This window comes from Rattus norvegicus, chromosome 8 (assembly GCF_021556685.1).
Source record: "Rattus norvegicus strain SHRSP/BbbUtx chromosome 8, alternate assembly SHRSP_T2T, whole genome shotgun sequence".
Classification (NCBI taxonomy): Eukaryota; Metazoa; Chordata; class Mammalia; order Rodentia; family Muridae; genus Rattus; species Rattus norvegicus.
The window spans coordinates 42,770,805-42,786,616 of NC_141541.1; the positions used below are offsets into that span (position 1 = coordinate 42,770,805).

General features: G+C 43.5%; 1 protein-coding gene across 3 annotated transcripts in view; it reads left to right on the top strand.

Annotated features, from left to right (window-relative positions):
• The window catches only part of Fez1 (fasciculation and elongation protein zeta 1), a 45,487-nt gene that overhangs the window by 5,834 nt on the left and 23,841 nt on the right, over positions 1 to 15,812 (top strand). For 2 of the 3 annotated variants that reach the window (NM_031066.1, XM_087563906.1), the window contains exons 2-3: positions 4,391 to 4,746; positions 11,202 to 11,301. In NM_031066.1, the coding sequence (NP_112328.1) occupies positions 4,436 to 4,746; positions 11,202 to 11,301 (411 nt within the window). In that variant the 5' untranslated portion in view covers positions 4,391 to 4,435. The remainder of the gene's footprint in view (positions 1 to 4,390; positions 4,747 to 11,201; positions 11,302 to 15,812) is intronic. The other variant, XM_087563908.1, reaches the window with a different exon arrangement.

Sequence of the window (15,812 nt, forward strand, 5' to 3'; positions counted from 1 at the left end):
TTCAGACACACCGGAAGAGGGCATCAGATCCCATTACAAATGGTTGTGAGCCACCATGTGGTTGCTGGGAATTGAACTCAGGTCCTCTGGAAGAGCAGCCAGTGCTCTTAACCATTGAGCCATCTTTCCAGCCCATTTTTTAAAAAAACAACATCTCACTAAGTTGCCAGGCTAACATTGAACTTGTGTAGCCCAAGCAACCTGGAACTCTGTGTGTGTGTGTGTGTGTGTGTGTTATGAAATCTCTTTGTGGCTACTAGGCATGCGTGGTTGTTGAGTATATGCAGGGAGGCTAGTCCAAAGAAAGAAAAACTGTAACTATAAAGTAACTTAGTATAAAAACATGGCTCAGTGTTTTTAATATGAATTATGTATTAATACGGTCATACTTTGGATACATTGGATTAAGAAAATATGTTTCTATAATTAAGATTATAAAGCTATTAAAATGAGCTTCTAAAGCTCACTTTACTCTATGCCAGCATTTTTATAGTAATTCATAAGGAAATCAGACCTGGGATGCATGCCACTCAGCCAGTCACTGCACTTAGGAGTCTTGGCAGCATTTCTTTCTTCTGTGTTGAAAATGGTCTTAGCTAGGGCTTCTATCGCTGTGATGAAACACAGTGACTAAGAGCAACTTGGGGAGGAAAGTGTTTATTTTTGTTTATACTTCCACATCACAATCCACCATCAAGGAAGTTAGGGCAGGAACTCAGGCAGGAACCTAGAAGCAGGAACTGCAGCAGAGGCCATGGAGGAGCATTGCTTACTGGCCTGCTATTCATGTTGACCAGCCTGCTTGCTTACGACCGCCACAGGTGCCTGAGGGGGTGGGTGGCATGGACCACAATGGGCTGGACCAACTCTCACCAATCACTAATTAAGAAAATACACTGTAAAGTTGCCCAGAAGCAAATCTATGGAAGAATTTTCTCAATTTTGAGTCTCCTTGCCCAAATAACTCTCAAATTGGCAATAAACTAGACAGGAAAAGATGGAAGAAAGGGCCTCTACCACCAAATTACACCTTCAACCTTACCCTGTCTGTTTTTGGATTATTTTTTCTCCAGCATTTGTTGTTGTTGTTGTTGTTTTCTTTCTGTCTTTTTGTTCCTGATTTTTTATTTTTGTTTTTTGAGATGTAGTCTTACTATGTAGTCTGGGCTAGCCTGGAACTCACTGTATAAACCATCCAGGGGCTATTTGCTTGTGCTTCCTAAGTTTTGGGGATATAAACATGCTGCACCATTCCCGGCTGGTGGAGCCTTCGTATAATTATCCTATTATGTTGTCTTTGCAAACCCTTAAATGCTCAGAGTGTATTTTGATGGCATGGTAACTGGCTTCATTTCACCAAAATCCCAGTAAGGACGCATTCCTCATCCAGCATGCCCTCTGCCTTGCTTGGAGTTTTGTTTTGTGGGGAGAGGTAGGGAGTGAGGATTCACTAGACAAACCCCATGACTTTCAATATCTGTTGGATATTGATACTGATCAGGAATCATACAGACCAGAAGAGGAAAGCTGGGCTCCCTTTCTAGGTACTAGGAAGGAAGGTGGTCAAGTGTTGAAGGGTGACAGGCTGCCGTGGTGTTGGAAACTGTGTATGGGGAAGAAGATCATTTCTCAATGAGCACACATTGATCGATCAATTGCCTGGCCACAGGGCAGTCAGGGTGCTAGAGACATGGAGGATATCCAGAGGACATCTGTGCCTTCAAGGAATTTACATTAAAATTGGGAAGGGCCCTAGATGCGGGAGCTGAAGCAGAAATCATAGTTGAAGGCAATTATGGAGAGGGCTGGATGAGTGGGTAGGAGTCACAGAACTGTTAGGATTTAGAAGGCTGTCTAGGTGGGTAGCCAGCATGCAATATCCAAGACGGACATGTATTGGCCTTTGGAGTACATAGGTTTAGTCCTATCCCACTGCCCCCGCTACCTCCTTGCTCCTTGAAACAGGGTATCTCTTACTCTTGTTTTCTAGGTTGGCCTGGAACTACTCTGTAGCTCAGACTGGCCTTGAACTTGAAACAGGCTTCCTACCTCAAATTCCCAAATGCTAGAATTATACATGTGATTCACCATTCCTGACCAAAAGCTTAGCTTTATTTTGTGTAGATTTTTTACGTGGGTGGAATGATACTAGGGATCATACGCAGGGGTCTTCACATGTTAGGTACGTGCTTTCCCATTGCTCCATATCCCTGCACCTTTATTTCATAGAAGACCATAGATCACAGGCTAGCCCCAAGTTCTTGGGTTCAAGATCAACTGTGAATCTTCAGGTGCAAGCACCACTGTGCTGCAAAGTGTCTGTTGGTGTTTTGTGCATTTCTAGGATTTATTAATGAGGGGATAATGTCTAGATCCAAGATCCTTTTCCTTAACTCGTGGGGCCAGGCCTGTTTCAGAATTTAGATTAATTCCAACTTTTGATGGGAGTAACTCTATATTCTGCATGAGATCCGCTGTGCTCTGAGGTAAAGAGCTTGCTTACTTTCTTTCCTTTTCTCTTTTCTTTTTGGTGTTGAAGATGGAACCCAGGGCCTCGAGTATTCTAACCTTGTATTCTGCCACTGAGTTACACTTTCATTTCCATCTGTGATTAAAAATTAATATTTCTTCAGCAAAACGCTTTTGCTGGGATAAAGTGAGACCATAAGCAGCTTTATATTCATGTTAGGTGTCATTGTCGAGTAAGGTTAATGCTATAAGGAGTTGTGAAAAACATTGTCTAAACTGTCTCATAGCATAATAGCACAAACTGTAATCCCAGTACAGAAAAAGAGGGGGAAGGGGGGAGGAGGAGAGGAGGAGAAGGAAGATAAAGGGAGGAGGAGGAGAAGGGGAGGAGGAGGGGGAGGAAGAACAAGAGGAGGAGGAGGAGACAGAGGAAGAGGAAGAGGGGAGGAAGAGAAAGAAGAGGAAGAGGAGGGGAGGAGGAGGGGATGATGATGAGGGGATGAGGAGGAGTAAGAGGGGAGGAAGAGGAATAGGAGGAGGGACAGCAACAACACAACAACAGCCTAGACTTTTGAAGCACATAAGCACATGGGTAAGAGTGTGGACCTGTGAGTAATAATAAGAGAGAATGTTGACTAACATTGGCCTTAATCATCTCCCAGGCACTTTTTTTTGAGCTATGTTTACTCCTTAAATCTTATAACAAACCTCTGAGGTAGATCCTGTTGTTTTTACTGGCTTGAAAAGGGAGAAGTTAAGTTATTTGCTTATGGTCATAGCTTATAGGGATAGAAGAATGCAACCTGGGTTTCCTGGCTTGAGAGCTGCGTACTTCATCACTGTGATTTTTGGGGCAGCTCGAGAATTCACTCTCTTCCATGGCTCATCCTATGAAAATATGTAATGATATTTGAACTACTTAAGTGCATTGTAGTAAGCAACTTCAGAAGCCATAGCAACTTCAGCAAAGAATAATCAGCTGTTGTTCTTGCTGCTGCTGGTGGTGGTGATGGTGGTCCTGCTGCTGGTGATGATGATGATGATGATGATGATGTGTGTGTGTGTGTGTGTGTGTGTGTGTGTGTGTGTGAGAGAGAGAGAGAGAGAGAGAGAGAGAGAGAGAGAGATCCTTGTGTGCATATGTGTATGTAGGTGTGCTTACCAATGTGGGTGCATGCAGAGGACAGAGGTTGATGTCTACATGGCTTCCTCAATTGCTTCTCCTCCTTACTGTGTTGCCCACCCCCCCTCCCCACAAAGGAAATGAGGAAACTTTGTTCAAAGCAAAGCCACAGTATAGATCAGGAATACACTGTCAAGGCCGCATGGCTGACAGAACTCAAGGGAATCCACCTTATCTTGTGAAGCGGGGTCTCTCCCTGAACCTGAAGCTATCTGTTTCAGCTAGACTGTATGGTCTGTGAGTCAACTGCCTATCACCATCCTCAAGCACTGAGGTTAGACATACACTGCTACACCCCAACCTTATGTGGGTGCTGAGCATCTGAGCTCCGGTCCTCATGCGTATGCAGCAAGCACTTAACCTTCTGAGCCATCTCTCCAGTCCCACAGTATGCCTCTTGTTTCCTTAGATACATTTTATTAGTGTATATTAATGATGTGAAATGATAACTGGGCTTCCTTAGGATCTTCTCACAATATATAGCAGTGCTTTGATCACAGTGACCCTCCTTTACCTTTCCATGTCCCAGTCACCCTCCCGCCAGTCCCTTTCCCTTCATCAAACAACAGTTCCCCTTCTGCTTTCAGAAGCCTTGTTTCAAAGTCTCGTTTTGCACTGGAGAGAAGGAGTCTTTGTTTTCCAAGGGATGTAGAGTAATGGAAGATGTGATCTGGATCCTCTGCAGAACTGGCACGAAAGTCCAGCCCTAACTTGCACTGCCCTGTGTATTTCTTCCAGGGAAACGGATCTTGACAGTTGCCATCATTGTACTACGGTGCCAGGATGGAGGCTCCACTGGTGAGTCTGGATGAAGAGTTTGAAGATATCAGGCCCTGCTGCACTGAGGACCCAGAGGAAAAGCCACAAAGTCTCTATGGCACATCTCCTCACCACCTGGAGGACCCTTCCCTCTCCGAGCTTGAGAATTTTTCTTCCGAAATAATCAGCTTCAAGTCCATGGAGGACCTCGTGAATGAATTTGATGAGAAGCTCAATGTCTGCTTTCGGAACTACAATGCCAAGACCGAGAACCTGGCTCCAGTGAAGAACCAGTTGCAGATCCAGGAGGAGGAGGAGACTCTTCGGGATGAGGAGTAAGAAGCCTTAGCCACCCTCATCTGCACCAGACCAAATCCATAGTCAGGCTTCTTAGCCTAGACCTAGAGTTTACGTGGGTCGGACGAATGTCCTTGTGTTACCCGTGAGGCAGTACCTTGGTGACAGCTGACATTATTCTCTAGCTGTCCCTCTGTAGTCAGCTGGAGAGAGCTTTCTTGCATGAGCAAGAACTTTCTTGAACTTTAGAGGAATAAAGGATTTAGGTTTTCCTAAACAAAAAATAGAATTTTAAGAACAAGAAAATGTGGGCATCTAGCTCCCCCTCCCTTCCTCCCCCACCCCTCTCTCTACCTCTCTTCTTTTTTTTGAAAGATTTATTTAATTTTAATTTTTTGTCTGCATCTATATATTTGTATCACACACATGCTTTGTGCTCATAGTGACCAAAATAGAATGTGTGGGGTTCCTTAGAACTGGAATTATAGATGGTTGTGGGCTGCCAGGTGGACACTGGGATTTGAACCAGATTCTTCTGAAGATCAACTAGCTCTTTTGACTGCTGAGCCATCACTCCAGCCCCTCTTTTTCTTTTTACATTTTATTTAATTATTTATTACATATAAGTACACTGTCACTGTCTTCAGACACACCAGAAGACGGCATCAGATCCCATTACAGATGGTTGTGAATCACCATGTGGTTGCTGGGATTTGAACTCAGGACCTCTGGAAGAGCAGTCGGTGCTCTTAACCACTGAGCCACCTCTCCAGCCCTCTTTTTACATTTTTAATGTATGTATGTATGTATATATATATGTGTGTGTGTATATATATATATATATATATGCACACACAGGTCACCATGCATGCGTGGAGGTGGGAGGACAACTGTTTTCCTTCTACCATGTGGGTCCCAGGGATTGAACTCCAGTCACTAGGGTTGTTGGGAGGTGCATTCTTACACTGAACCATCCTGCAGTCTCTCTTTCTTCTCTGTGGTAACCTTCCACGATATTAAAAACAAGGACCAGAATAGAATTAATTAACTGTGATGGGCTAATCTTAAACTGGACAGTTTGCCTCAAGAAACACCCAAATTACAGAATTACAAATCGCAAAATTGTAACTCCCAGACCTGAAAGTTCACAAGTGAATCGAGAGACCTGGACAAAAGGAAGTTGAAACTAGGTGGTGTGTTTTTCGAGTGTTTGAGCATATTTCCCGCGTTGCTTATTAGCTGCCTCCCAGGGCCTTGAACAGCTGTGAAGGAAAAGAATCAGAGGGAAGCATTACCTGAGGAGAGCAAGGCTGGGGCAAGAAGCAGTTGTTACCTAAGAGCAGTGATTTAAGGCTGGGAGCGTGGCTCTCTTGGTACAGTGCTTGACTAGCCCACATGGAGCCCTAGATTCCAACCCTAGCACCAAGTGAACAGGGTATTGTGGTTCATGTCTGTAATCCCAGCATTTTGGAGGTGGATGCAGGAGGGTCAGAAGTTCAAGGTCATCTTGGCTACCTATGCCCTGTTTAAGGCCAACTGGAATACAGGAGATCTAGTCTCAAAAAAAAAAAAAAGGCATTTAAACTATTTTAGAGATTTATTAAGAAAATGCATGAATTCCTGTACAGATAAAATATGCATCAATTCTTTAGAAATCACACAAAAAATGTTTATTAGGATCAACTGTACTCCATTCCTCCTGCCCATGCAAGTGTCAGAGCTGGCTTTGCACATGCTAGACAGCTACCTCTGATGTGCTTCCCAGGTAGCATAGCTGTTTGTAGACTTGAATAGAATGGAAAGAACCATGCATAATGATCGGGTAAGAAGTACATTCTAGAGTATCCTGATGGGGAAAGGCTCGCTTGATGATTTGGAAATAGATAGTGCTGACCCTCTGAAAATACAGGAGCTATACATGGTCTGTCTTGTTCACTGTTACATACCCCTCTCCAGTCACACAGGGCTTAGTGTGTAGTAAGTGATCCCGTCATGTTTTTAAATGAAGTATATGCTACTCAAGTGAGCTGCTTGAGTAATAATAAGTAACCTTGAAGGCCCATGCATTGTCTTTTTAGGCCACTCTTCACCTTTTAATTAATGCTAGCTTAGGTTCATAACCATGCTATTCACCCTGGTGACCAGGGCTGTAACGGTGGGTTGTGTGTTTCAATTCAGTTTTAATGTTTCCAACCGGTTCTTTCAAAATTCTGGGCCAGTTATAGTTTGCTGAACTTGTGTAAGTAAAGAGGAAGGCCGTTGGGCTTTATTAGATCGGGTGTGTTCTTTTCTTCTTAAAGTACCAGGAAATGAACTAGAACCCAAGAGACTAAGAATTCTAATTTTGATACTCTCTGTGTGACCTTGGTCAAGTCACTTAACTCTTGTAGATTGTGTGGACCCTCAGTTTTGAAACCTTTGGAGCTCAATCTTGTCGAAGCAGCAGGGCTAAGGGCTTACAGAGACCCTGACTTCTTTCCTCACCCAGGACATGTTCTGAAAATGGCGTTTCAGAATGAGTCCAGTTTCTATTGGAGTGCTTCCAACTGATCACCGCTTTGCATCAGAACTCTTGCTCTGCCTATGAGAAGTGAAAGCCCAGTGAACTGCTTCTCGTTCCCTCCTGGCACACTGGCAGAGGCTGCTCAAGGTTAATTACCATCACATGGGATTATTGGGCTTCTCCGCAGGCATTTTTCTGCCAGGACTGCCTCATTGATGCCTCAGCTGAGAGACTGGGGCTGGGTAATTGCTGAGCTAGAGGTAGAGAAAGACGTGGGGAGAGGAGGAGGAAAATGGACGCTGTACTTTCTAAGCATTTGGTACATCTAGAGCCTCTGTGAAACTCCAGATGAGAACCAGAATCACGTCGCGTGCTTTGTTTTGCAGACAGCATCCAGATCTTTCAGCTGTGGAATTATGACTAAGCACAGGAAAAAGGATGACTCAAAGTCTAACCGGGTTGTAAGTCTCCCGTAGCGTTACTGTGATAATCTTCTCAGGTTTAGTATTTAGAGGAACTTTCATCCATAAATAAGTTGGAAGTATTCGAGGGAAAGTATTAGCGATAAAGAGTGAAGCCTCCCCCAAAAAAGACAAAAGGATTCACAGCTAAATGAGATTCTTGAAGAAAGCACAAACCACAGAGGAAATGCAGTAATTGCCTGCAAGTCTTCATTTCTGTGGGTTGGACCTATTTGGCCAATAGGGAATTGACTGGTCAGTGTATCCCTGATTTGAGGTATGTAAGTTCTGGTATTAAAGGATAGCTGCCTGGATATGGTGGCATACATCGTAATGGTTGTTCTTTGGAGGAAGAGGCAAGGGGATGGATGACAAATTCAAGGTCAGTCTGGGCTACATAATCAATTCCAGGATGGTCTTTTTGTAAGAGTCACTGTCTTTAAACATAATTTAAAGTGAAGGTCAAATTTAAATAGTATATTTTCTATCATCTATCTATCTGTCTGACTATCTATCTATCTATCTATCTATCTATCTATCTATCTATCTATCTATCCATCCATCCATCTATCTGGTTTTGAATTCAGAAAATGTTTCATAATCATCTTCCCTCCTTCTCCCTCTCACTCTCTCCTTTTCCCCCTCTCCCTCATTTGTCCCCCTTCTTCCTTTCCTCATATCTTTACCCTTTTACGAACTGAAACAGGATCTTGCTATGTAGATCAGATTGGTGTGGATCCTCCTGCCTCAATCACCTGAGTACTGGGATTACAGGTTCTGACCCTCACCTCTGGCCCAGAATCTCTTCCTTATGTACATGAGGTCACTCCATTTCCTTATTACAAAAGATGGGCCTGGACTTGAGAAACTTTTTAAAGCTACTACAAACTGGGAGTATTGCACCAGACCCAAGCAAACTAAAACTAGGAGTGGCAGCTCTCCCCCCTCCCATCTCACTGGGGTTGTTCTTAGCCCCTGCTACGCTCTACAGAAGTCTAAACATTTGGAGCAATGGCTGCTTCCCATTCTTCAGATAGAAATTATAAGCTAAAGATAATGTTAAAAATCAAAGTCTACCCAATAAATAAGCCATCACTAGATATACTTTAAATGGAAGATAAGTAAATGTTTTATAGTTTTCCAGTTGGGTCCCAGCAAAGCAAGTTTCAGGACAGACAGGGCTATACTGAAAAACTCTGTCTCAAAAAAAAAAAAAAAAGAAAAAGAAAAAGAAAAAGAAAAGAAAAGAAAAAAAAGAAAGAAAGAAAGAGAAGAAAAAAGGGTTCAAGGTTCTTAGAAGTACAAAGGAGAGATATTGTTTATTCTATTTACATATTTGAGAGAAGAAAAAAGGTTGAGAACCACAAATGTGTATTCCTATTAACATGTGTAAATGTGAGCTTTGTATTATCGGACCTGGGAAGTGGCTGACTGAAGACAATTATGGGATTTGTTACTAACTTAAAATTAAATTAGCATTTTGAGCTGAGTATTGTATTGTCAGTCTAGATGTATAGGGGTGCGTGTGTGTGTGTGTGTGTGTGTGTGTGTGTGTGTGTGTGTGTGTGTGTACTGTTGGAGCCCTAATGGTAAGATTTGCAACATGTATACATGTCTTTGTACAATCCACGCCACTGGGGCCGCTCGCACTCAAGCAGCATCCTTTTCCAAATGCCTGACTCACTTCAGGAAAAAATAGTTTACATGGTTCCACTGTCAGTCTCCAGGCCAATAGAAGATGTGCAGTCCCTTAAGATTTCAACTCCCTCCCCAGGAACGACAGACACAGCCTAGTTTGGACTCTGCTGAATCTTGCTTCTCCAGCATTTCCTGTATGGACCTAGCTGAAGGAGTGTCCATTCCCAAAGCACTAACGTAGCACAGTGATTTAAGCGTGGGTCCATGACCTTTCTAGAGGGTGTGGTGGCTGGAGCATTCTCTTTGAGTTAGCAAGTCATATTTTCTTCTCGGACCCACAATTCCAGTGGGACCTGGATTATTTAATTTATTTAAATAATTTTAAATAAATTATTTATTTTATTTATTTTTTTATAAATAAAAAATTTATTTATTTAACAGCTTTAATAGTGCCTGACAGTAATTGGGATATCTCCATGGTTTAAGAAGCTGACTCCGGGTTGGGGAGATGGCTTAGTGTTTGCTGCAGAAGCTCGAGGAGCTGAGTTTGGATTCCCCAGCACCCATGTGAAAAGCTCTATGCACCAGGAGGGTTCATCTGGAAGCTTAGGGATGAAGGGGCAGAGGCAGGGGAGTCATGGGGACTCAGAAGCTGCAAGCCTAGCTAAAATGCTTGGTTCAGCAAGAGACCGTGTCTCAAAAATGTGTAGAAGAGCAGTAGAAGATACCCAAAGCTGCCCCTCCAGTTTACACACACACACACACACACACACACACACACACACACACACACACACACAGGTGCCCTCAGACACACACACAATGAGTCCACCCATACACACATAGGAAACAGGCTCTTAAATCCTGTTGAGTAGTTGTCTCATGAACACTTGATGACTTTGTTCTCTTCTCCGAGTGCTTTCTTGTATGGCGGGAAAATGTCAAGAGGATGTCTTCCCTGTTAATAAATTGTTTTCACGAGTTTTTTTTAATTTAACTATTATATACTATCTTCTAGGAAAATCTGGTTTTTTTTTTTAATTTGCCCACATATCTTACGCCATTCCCGATTTTCTGACAGTTACCTTATTGTTAGGTATTTGATTTCAAGTGTCTGTGCTCAGGTGCCTAACTCACTCATTTTCCTGACATGTTGTGACTTCAGAATTTTTTTTAAAGTCATTCCCCCCCACCTGCCCCAGAACTTAATATGGAGAGCAGACTAGCCTCAAAGTCACTCACGGAGATCCACTTGACTCCGCCTCCTGAGTGCTGCTGGGGTTAAAGTTGTCACCATGCCGGGCTTTTCTTCCGTTCTGTACATTTGCCTTGGTATCCGTAATGGAGACACTGCACTTTTAAACTCTACGTAAGGAGGCAGGACTGTGTGCTCCCTAGAGCATTTTGGGAAAGAAGTGAGCAGTTACAATATTGGTGTTATCCTTTTTGCCTTCATTAGACATCAAGGAGCTGATTCCTGATGGAAGATTAGAGGACTCAGAAGTTGAAATGTGTCATCCAATCTTAAGGAGACTCAGCTAGGGTTTCTGCCCAATCCCTTCCCCTACCCTTTGATTCTCTCAGACTATGGGAAGGAACGGGGATATTTCTGAGGTTCAGAAATAAACTGTATGGTTGGGGTGCAGTTTAATTTCTAAGCAAAACCAACCACCTTTCTCTCTGAAGTCTGAACAGGGCCCCATGCTCATGACTTTCTCCCCCGGACATGCCTCTAATTCTCTGGTTTGGCTGCTGCTCCTGCATGCTGGAAGGCAGATGACCTCAGCCTGGCACGCACAGCAGCCTCTCTCTTGCCTGGCCCAGCTCTTCTTTTCCCCGGGCGGGGTCTGGCCGCAGATGTGTGCTAATGAGAGCTTTTCTTTGTTTACAGGGTTTGGGATGCTCTGACAGACAATTACATCCCTTCACTCTCAGAAGACTGGAGGGACCCAAACATTGAAGCTCTGAATGGCAACAGCTCTGACACTGAGGTACCTCTCTGGGGCCCTCTATTTAGTCAGGATTGGGAAGATATGGAATCCAGCAAGAAAAACGTCCAACAACTCAATAGCCTTCTAAAGCAACAGTTCAGAGTCATTGTCCGGAACAAGCGTCACCAGACCCAATGTCTCTGACATGAGTCTGTTGAGGAAGATGAAACACAAGGTTGGAAGGATACCCAGTGTTATGCATAAAAAAGAGTAAGAATGGATACCCATTCCCCAGGCTTCTCCCCTTTACCTGTTCCTTCTTTATGGTGCTGAGGCTGAAAACCAGGACCTTGTATATGTAAAGCACAATGCCAGTGACTACACTCCCAGCCCCCAAGATGTCTGGTGAACCTTACAGCTTGATGGTTAGAGCAAGGGCTCGGGGGAAATGGCTGCACAATGGTTAAGGAGGTGTTGTGTTGTTTTCTTTTGTTTTTTTTTTTTTCTTTTTCTCGGGCTGAGGGTTACTTAGGACTTCAGTCTTAGAGATGTACATCTCAGGCTATAGAGATGGTTCATTGGTTAAGAGCATTTGATGCTGTTGCAGAGAACCCAAAGTCAATTCCTAGCGCCCGTATCAGATGGCTTACACTCGTCTGTAACTCCAGCTCCAAGGGATCTGATACCCTCTTTCGCCTCTGAGGGCAACCTCAAGACAAATGGCATTCACTCATATAGACACACACACACACACACACACACATACACACACACACACACACACACACACACACACACACACACACACACTTAAAAAAGAAAGTTTTTTAAAAGGGGGCCTGGATACTTCTTTTGAGCTGATTGTATAGTCTCTCAGAAGATCCAGATCGCTCCTCAGGGACTTACTATATATGTACAATGAGTAGTATTTTAGTCAGCAGAGCAGAGCATCTGACTGTGTGACTTATAAGCAATAGGCATTTATTTCCCATAGTTCTAGACTGGCAGTCTAAGATCAAGTTGTCAGTAGATTCACTCTGGGGAGGGCATAATATCTGTCCACAGGTGGCACTTTCTTTGAGGTCCATACCTGGTAGAAGGGACCAAATGATGTCCCTTGAACTTATTTTATAAGGAATTAATACCATTCATGAGTGCTCTACCTGCAATATCTAATCACCTCACCCGAGGTGCTACCTCCCTTTGGAGGTCAAAGTTTCAGCAAAAACTGAGGGGTGGTGGGCAGGGAGAGACAAATACAAACATTGAGCTAATATCCAGGTGAAATGGCTACTCATTGGTCAAGAGGTATTCTCATAGCAAAAGGTTAAATCGTTTAATGGCTTCATTCATGTTAAAAGACAGTTTCTACCCATTTCACTTTCTAGCTTCACCCGTGAAGAACATTTGACAATTTTGTACACAGGAAGTGCTGGCAACGCTCTGGGTAGTCAGCAAAAGATGATTTTCAGGCAGCTGATACATAGTGGTAGATCACATCTTCCGGGGAGCTCAGGAATTGGTCCTGAGTAAAAGAGCAGGAAGCAGATGTCTCTGATTGGGCACTATCTCTGCAGATTACTGCTCAAAATAGCACAGCGAAGGGATCTACATTTGGCTGACTTGTTGGAAAAATTGACTGCTTATCATTTTAGGCTTGCTAATCATGAACAATTCAGAACACTCAGGACCTCCAGGCTTTATTGGCAGGCAAGACGGTGACTTTGAGGCTGTGATTTACTGTAAACCCACTCAACAGTGACACAAGAGCCTGGGTCTCAGGTCCTCTTTGAACTCCTGATTGTACATTTTCTCTTAATGCACATGTCTGTACAGTATCTCATAGTTACCTAAAACAAAAGAGAGAAGGTCAGCTTGGAATTGGTTCCTCATTAAACGTTTGATAGGCTACTGCAATGAAATTACCTGGGCCTGGACTTTTCTTCTGTAAGTTTGTGTGTGTGTGTGTGTGTGTGTGTGTGTGTGTGTGTGTGTGTGTGTGTGTGTGTCTGTACAGAGACTAGAGGCCCATGTGAGGTATCTTCCTCTATTGCCCACCACATTAATTTTTGGCCAAGGTCTCTTACTGGACCTGGAGTCATGATTCAGCTAGATTGGATGGATGGATGGGTGGATGAATGGATGGATGAATGGGACCCTGTCTCCATTTCCCATCTGTAACCACTGAGTTTACATCTGTAACCACTGAGTTTACAGATGCACACACCATGCCCATTTTTACATGGATGCTGGGGATTTGAACTCAGGTCCTCATACTTTTGCAGTCAATTGTATCACCCATTGAGCTATCTCCTCAGAGCCCCTGAATCATAAGTCACATACTTCAAGGAATTTACCCATTCAATCTTATCAATGAAAGAATTAACCATGAAGTTGTCCATAGCCTTTTAAAATTGAGTTTTTAATTTACTTACTTATTTTGTGTGTTGGGGTGGGATGTTCATGACGTGGTACATATGTAGAGGCCAGAGAACAACTTGAGAGGGTCAGTTCTTGCCTTCCACTGTGTGGTTCCCGGGGTTTGAACTCCGGTCGTCATGCTTGACCAGTACTTGCTAAGCCCTTACTTGCTGAGCAGTCAGACTATGGCTCTGTAGTTTTCTATTTTGTATTAATGTCTGTGAGGTTTCTTTCTTGTTCCTGTTAGTGATAACTTGTGCCCTTTCTCTCCTGTCTGTGGTTTATCATTTCTATCTGTCTTTTTAGGGAGCACTTTTTTTTTTTTATTAACTTGAGTATTTCTTATATACATTTCGAGTGTTATTCCCTTTCCCGGTTTCCGGGCAAACATCCCCCTCCCCCCTCCCCTTCCTTATGGGTGTCCCCCTCCCAACCCTCCCCCCATTGCCGCCCTCCCCCCATAGTCTAGTTCACTGGGGGTTCAGTCTTAGCAGGACCCAGGGCTTCCCCTTCCACTGGTGCTCTTACTAGGATATTCATTGCTACCTATGAGGTCAGAGTCCAGGGTCAGTCCATGTATAGTCTTTAGGTAGTGGCTTAGTCCCTGGAAGCTCTGGTTGCTTGGCATTGTTGTACATATGGGGTCTCGAGCCCCTTCAAGCTCTTCCAGTTCTTTCTCTGATTCCTTCAACGGGGGTTCTATTCTCAATTCAGTGGTTTGCTGCTGGCATTCGCCTCTGTATTTGCTGTATTCTGGCTGTGTCTCTCAGGAGCGATCTACATCCGGCTCCTGTCGGTCTGCACTTCTTTGCTTCATCCATCTTGTCTAATTGGGTGGCTGTATATGTATGGGCCACATGTTGGGCAGGCTCTGAATGGGTGTTACTTCAGTCTCTGTTTTAATCTTTGCCTCTCTCTTCCCTGCCAAGGGTATTCTTGTTCCCCTTTTAAAGAAGGCGTGAAACATTCACATTTTGATCATCCGTCTTGAGTTTCATTTGTTCTAGGCATCTAGGGTAATTCAAGCATTTGGGCTAATAGCTACTTATCAATGAGTGCATACCATGTATGTCTTTCTGTGATTGGGTTAGCTCACTCAGAATGATATTTTCCAGTTCCAACCATTTGCCTACGAATTTCATAAAGTCATTCTTTTTGATAGCTGAGTAATATTCCATTGTGTAGATGTACCACACTTTCTGTATCCATTCCTCTGTTGAAGGGCATCTGGGTTCTTTCCAGCTTCTGGCTATTATAAATAAGGCTGCGATGAACATAGTGGAGCACGTGTCTTTTTTATATGTTGGGGCATCTTTTGGGTATATGCCCAAGAGTGGTATAGCTGGATTCTCAGGCAGTTCAATGTCCAATTTTCTGAGGAACCTCCAGACTGATTTCCAGAATGGTTGTACCAGTCTGCAATCCCACCAACAATGGAGGAGTGTTCCTATTTCTCCGCATCCTCGCCAGCATCTGCTGTCATCTGAGTTTTTGATCTTAGCCATTCTCACTGGTGTGAGGTGAAATCTCAGGGTTGTTTTGATTTGCATTTTAGGGAGCACTTTTGGTTCTTTGTTTTTTCTCTAAAGTTCTGATTTTTTTTCTTTTGGTTGACTTATTTTCTTATTTTCTTTTTAATTTTTAAAAGATTTATTTATTTTATGCATATGAGTACCCTGTCGCTGTCTTCAGACACACCAGAAGAGGGTGTCAGATCCCATTACAGATGGTTGTGAGCCTCCATGTGGTTGCTGGGAATTGAACTCAGGACCTCTGGAAGAGCAGTCAGTGCTCTTAACCACTGCACTATCTCTCCAGCCCTCTTTTTTAATTTTTTAAAAATTATTTATTTGTATCTTATTTGTATGGCTGTTTTGCTTGCACGTTTGTCTGTGTCCTACTTAAGTGCCTGGTGCCTGCAGAGGCCAAAAGAAAGTATCAGATCCTCTGGAACTGAACCGGGTCCTCTGGAAAAGCAACCGATGCTGTTAAACACTGAGCCATCTTTCCAGCCTCCTTCCTCCCTTCCCTCCCTCCCTCCCTCCCTCCCTCCCTCCCTCCCTTCCTTCTTTCCTTCCTTTGTTTTATTTTATGTATATGGATGTCTAGATGTCTGTCTGTGCACAACTTACATGCTTGGTGCCCGAGGA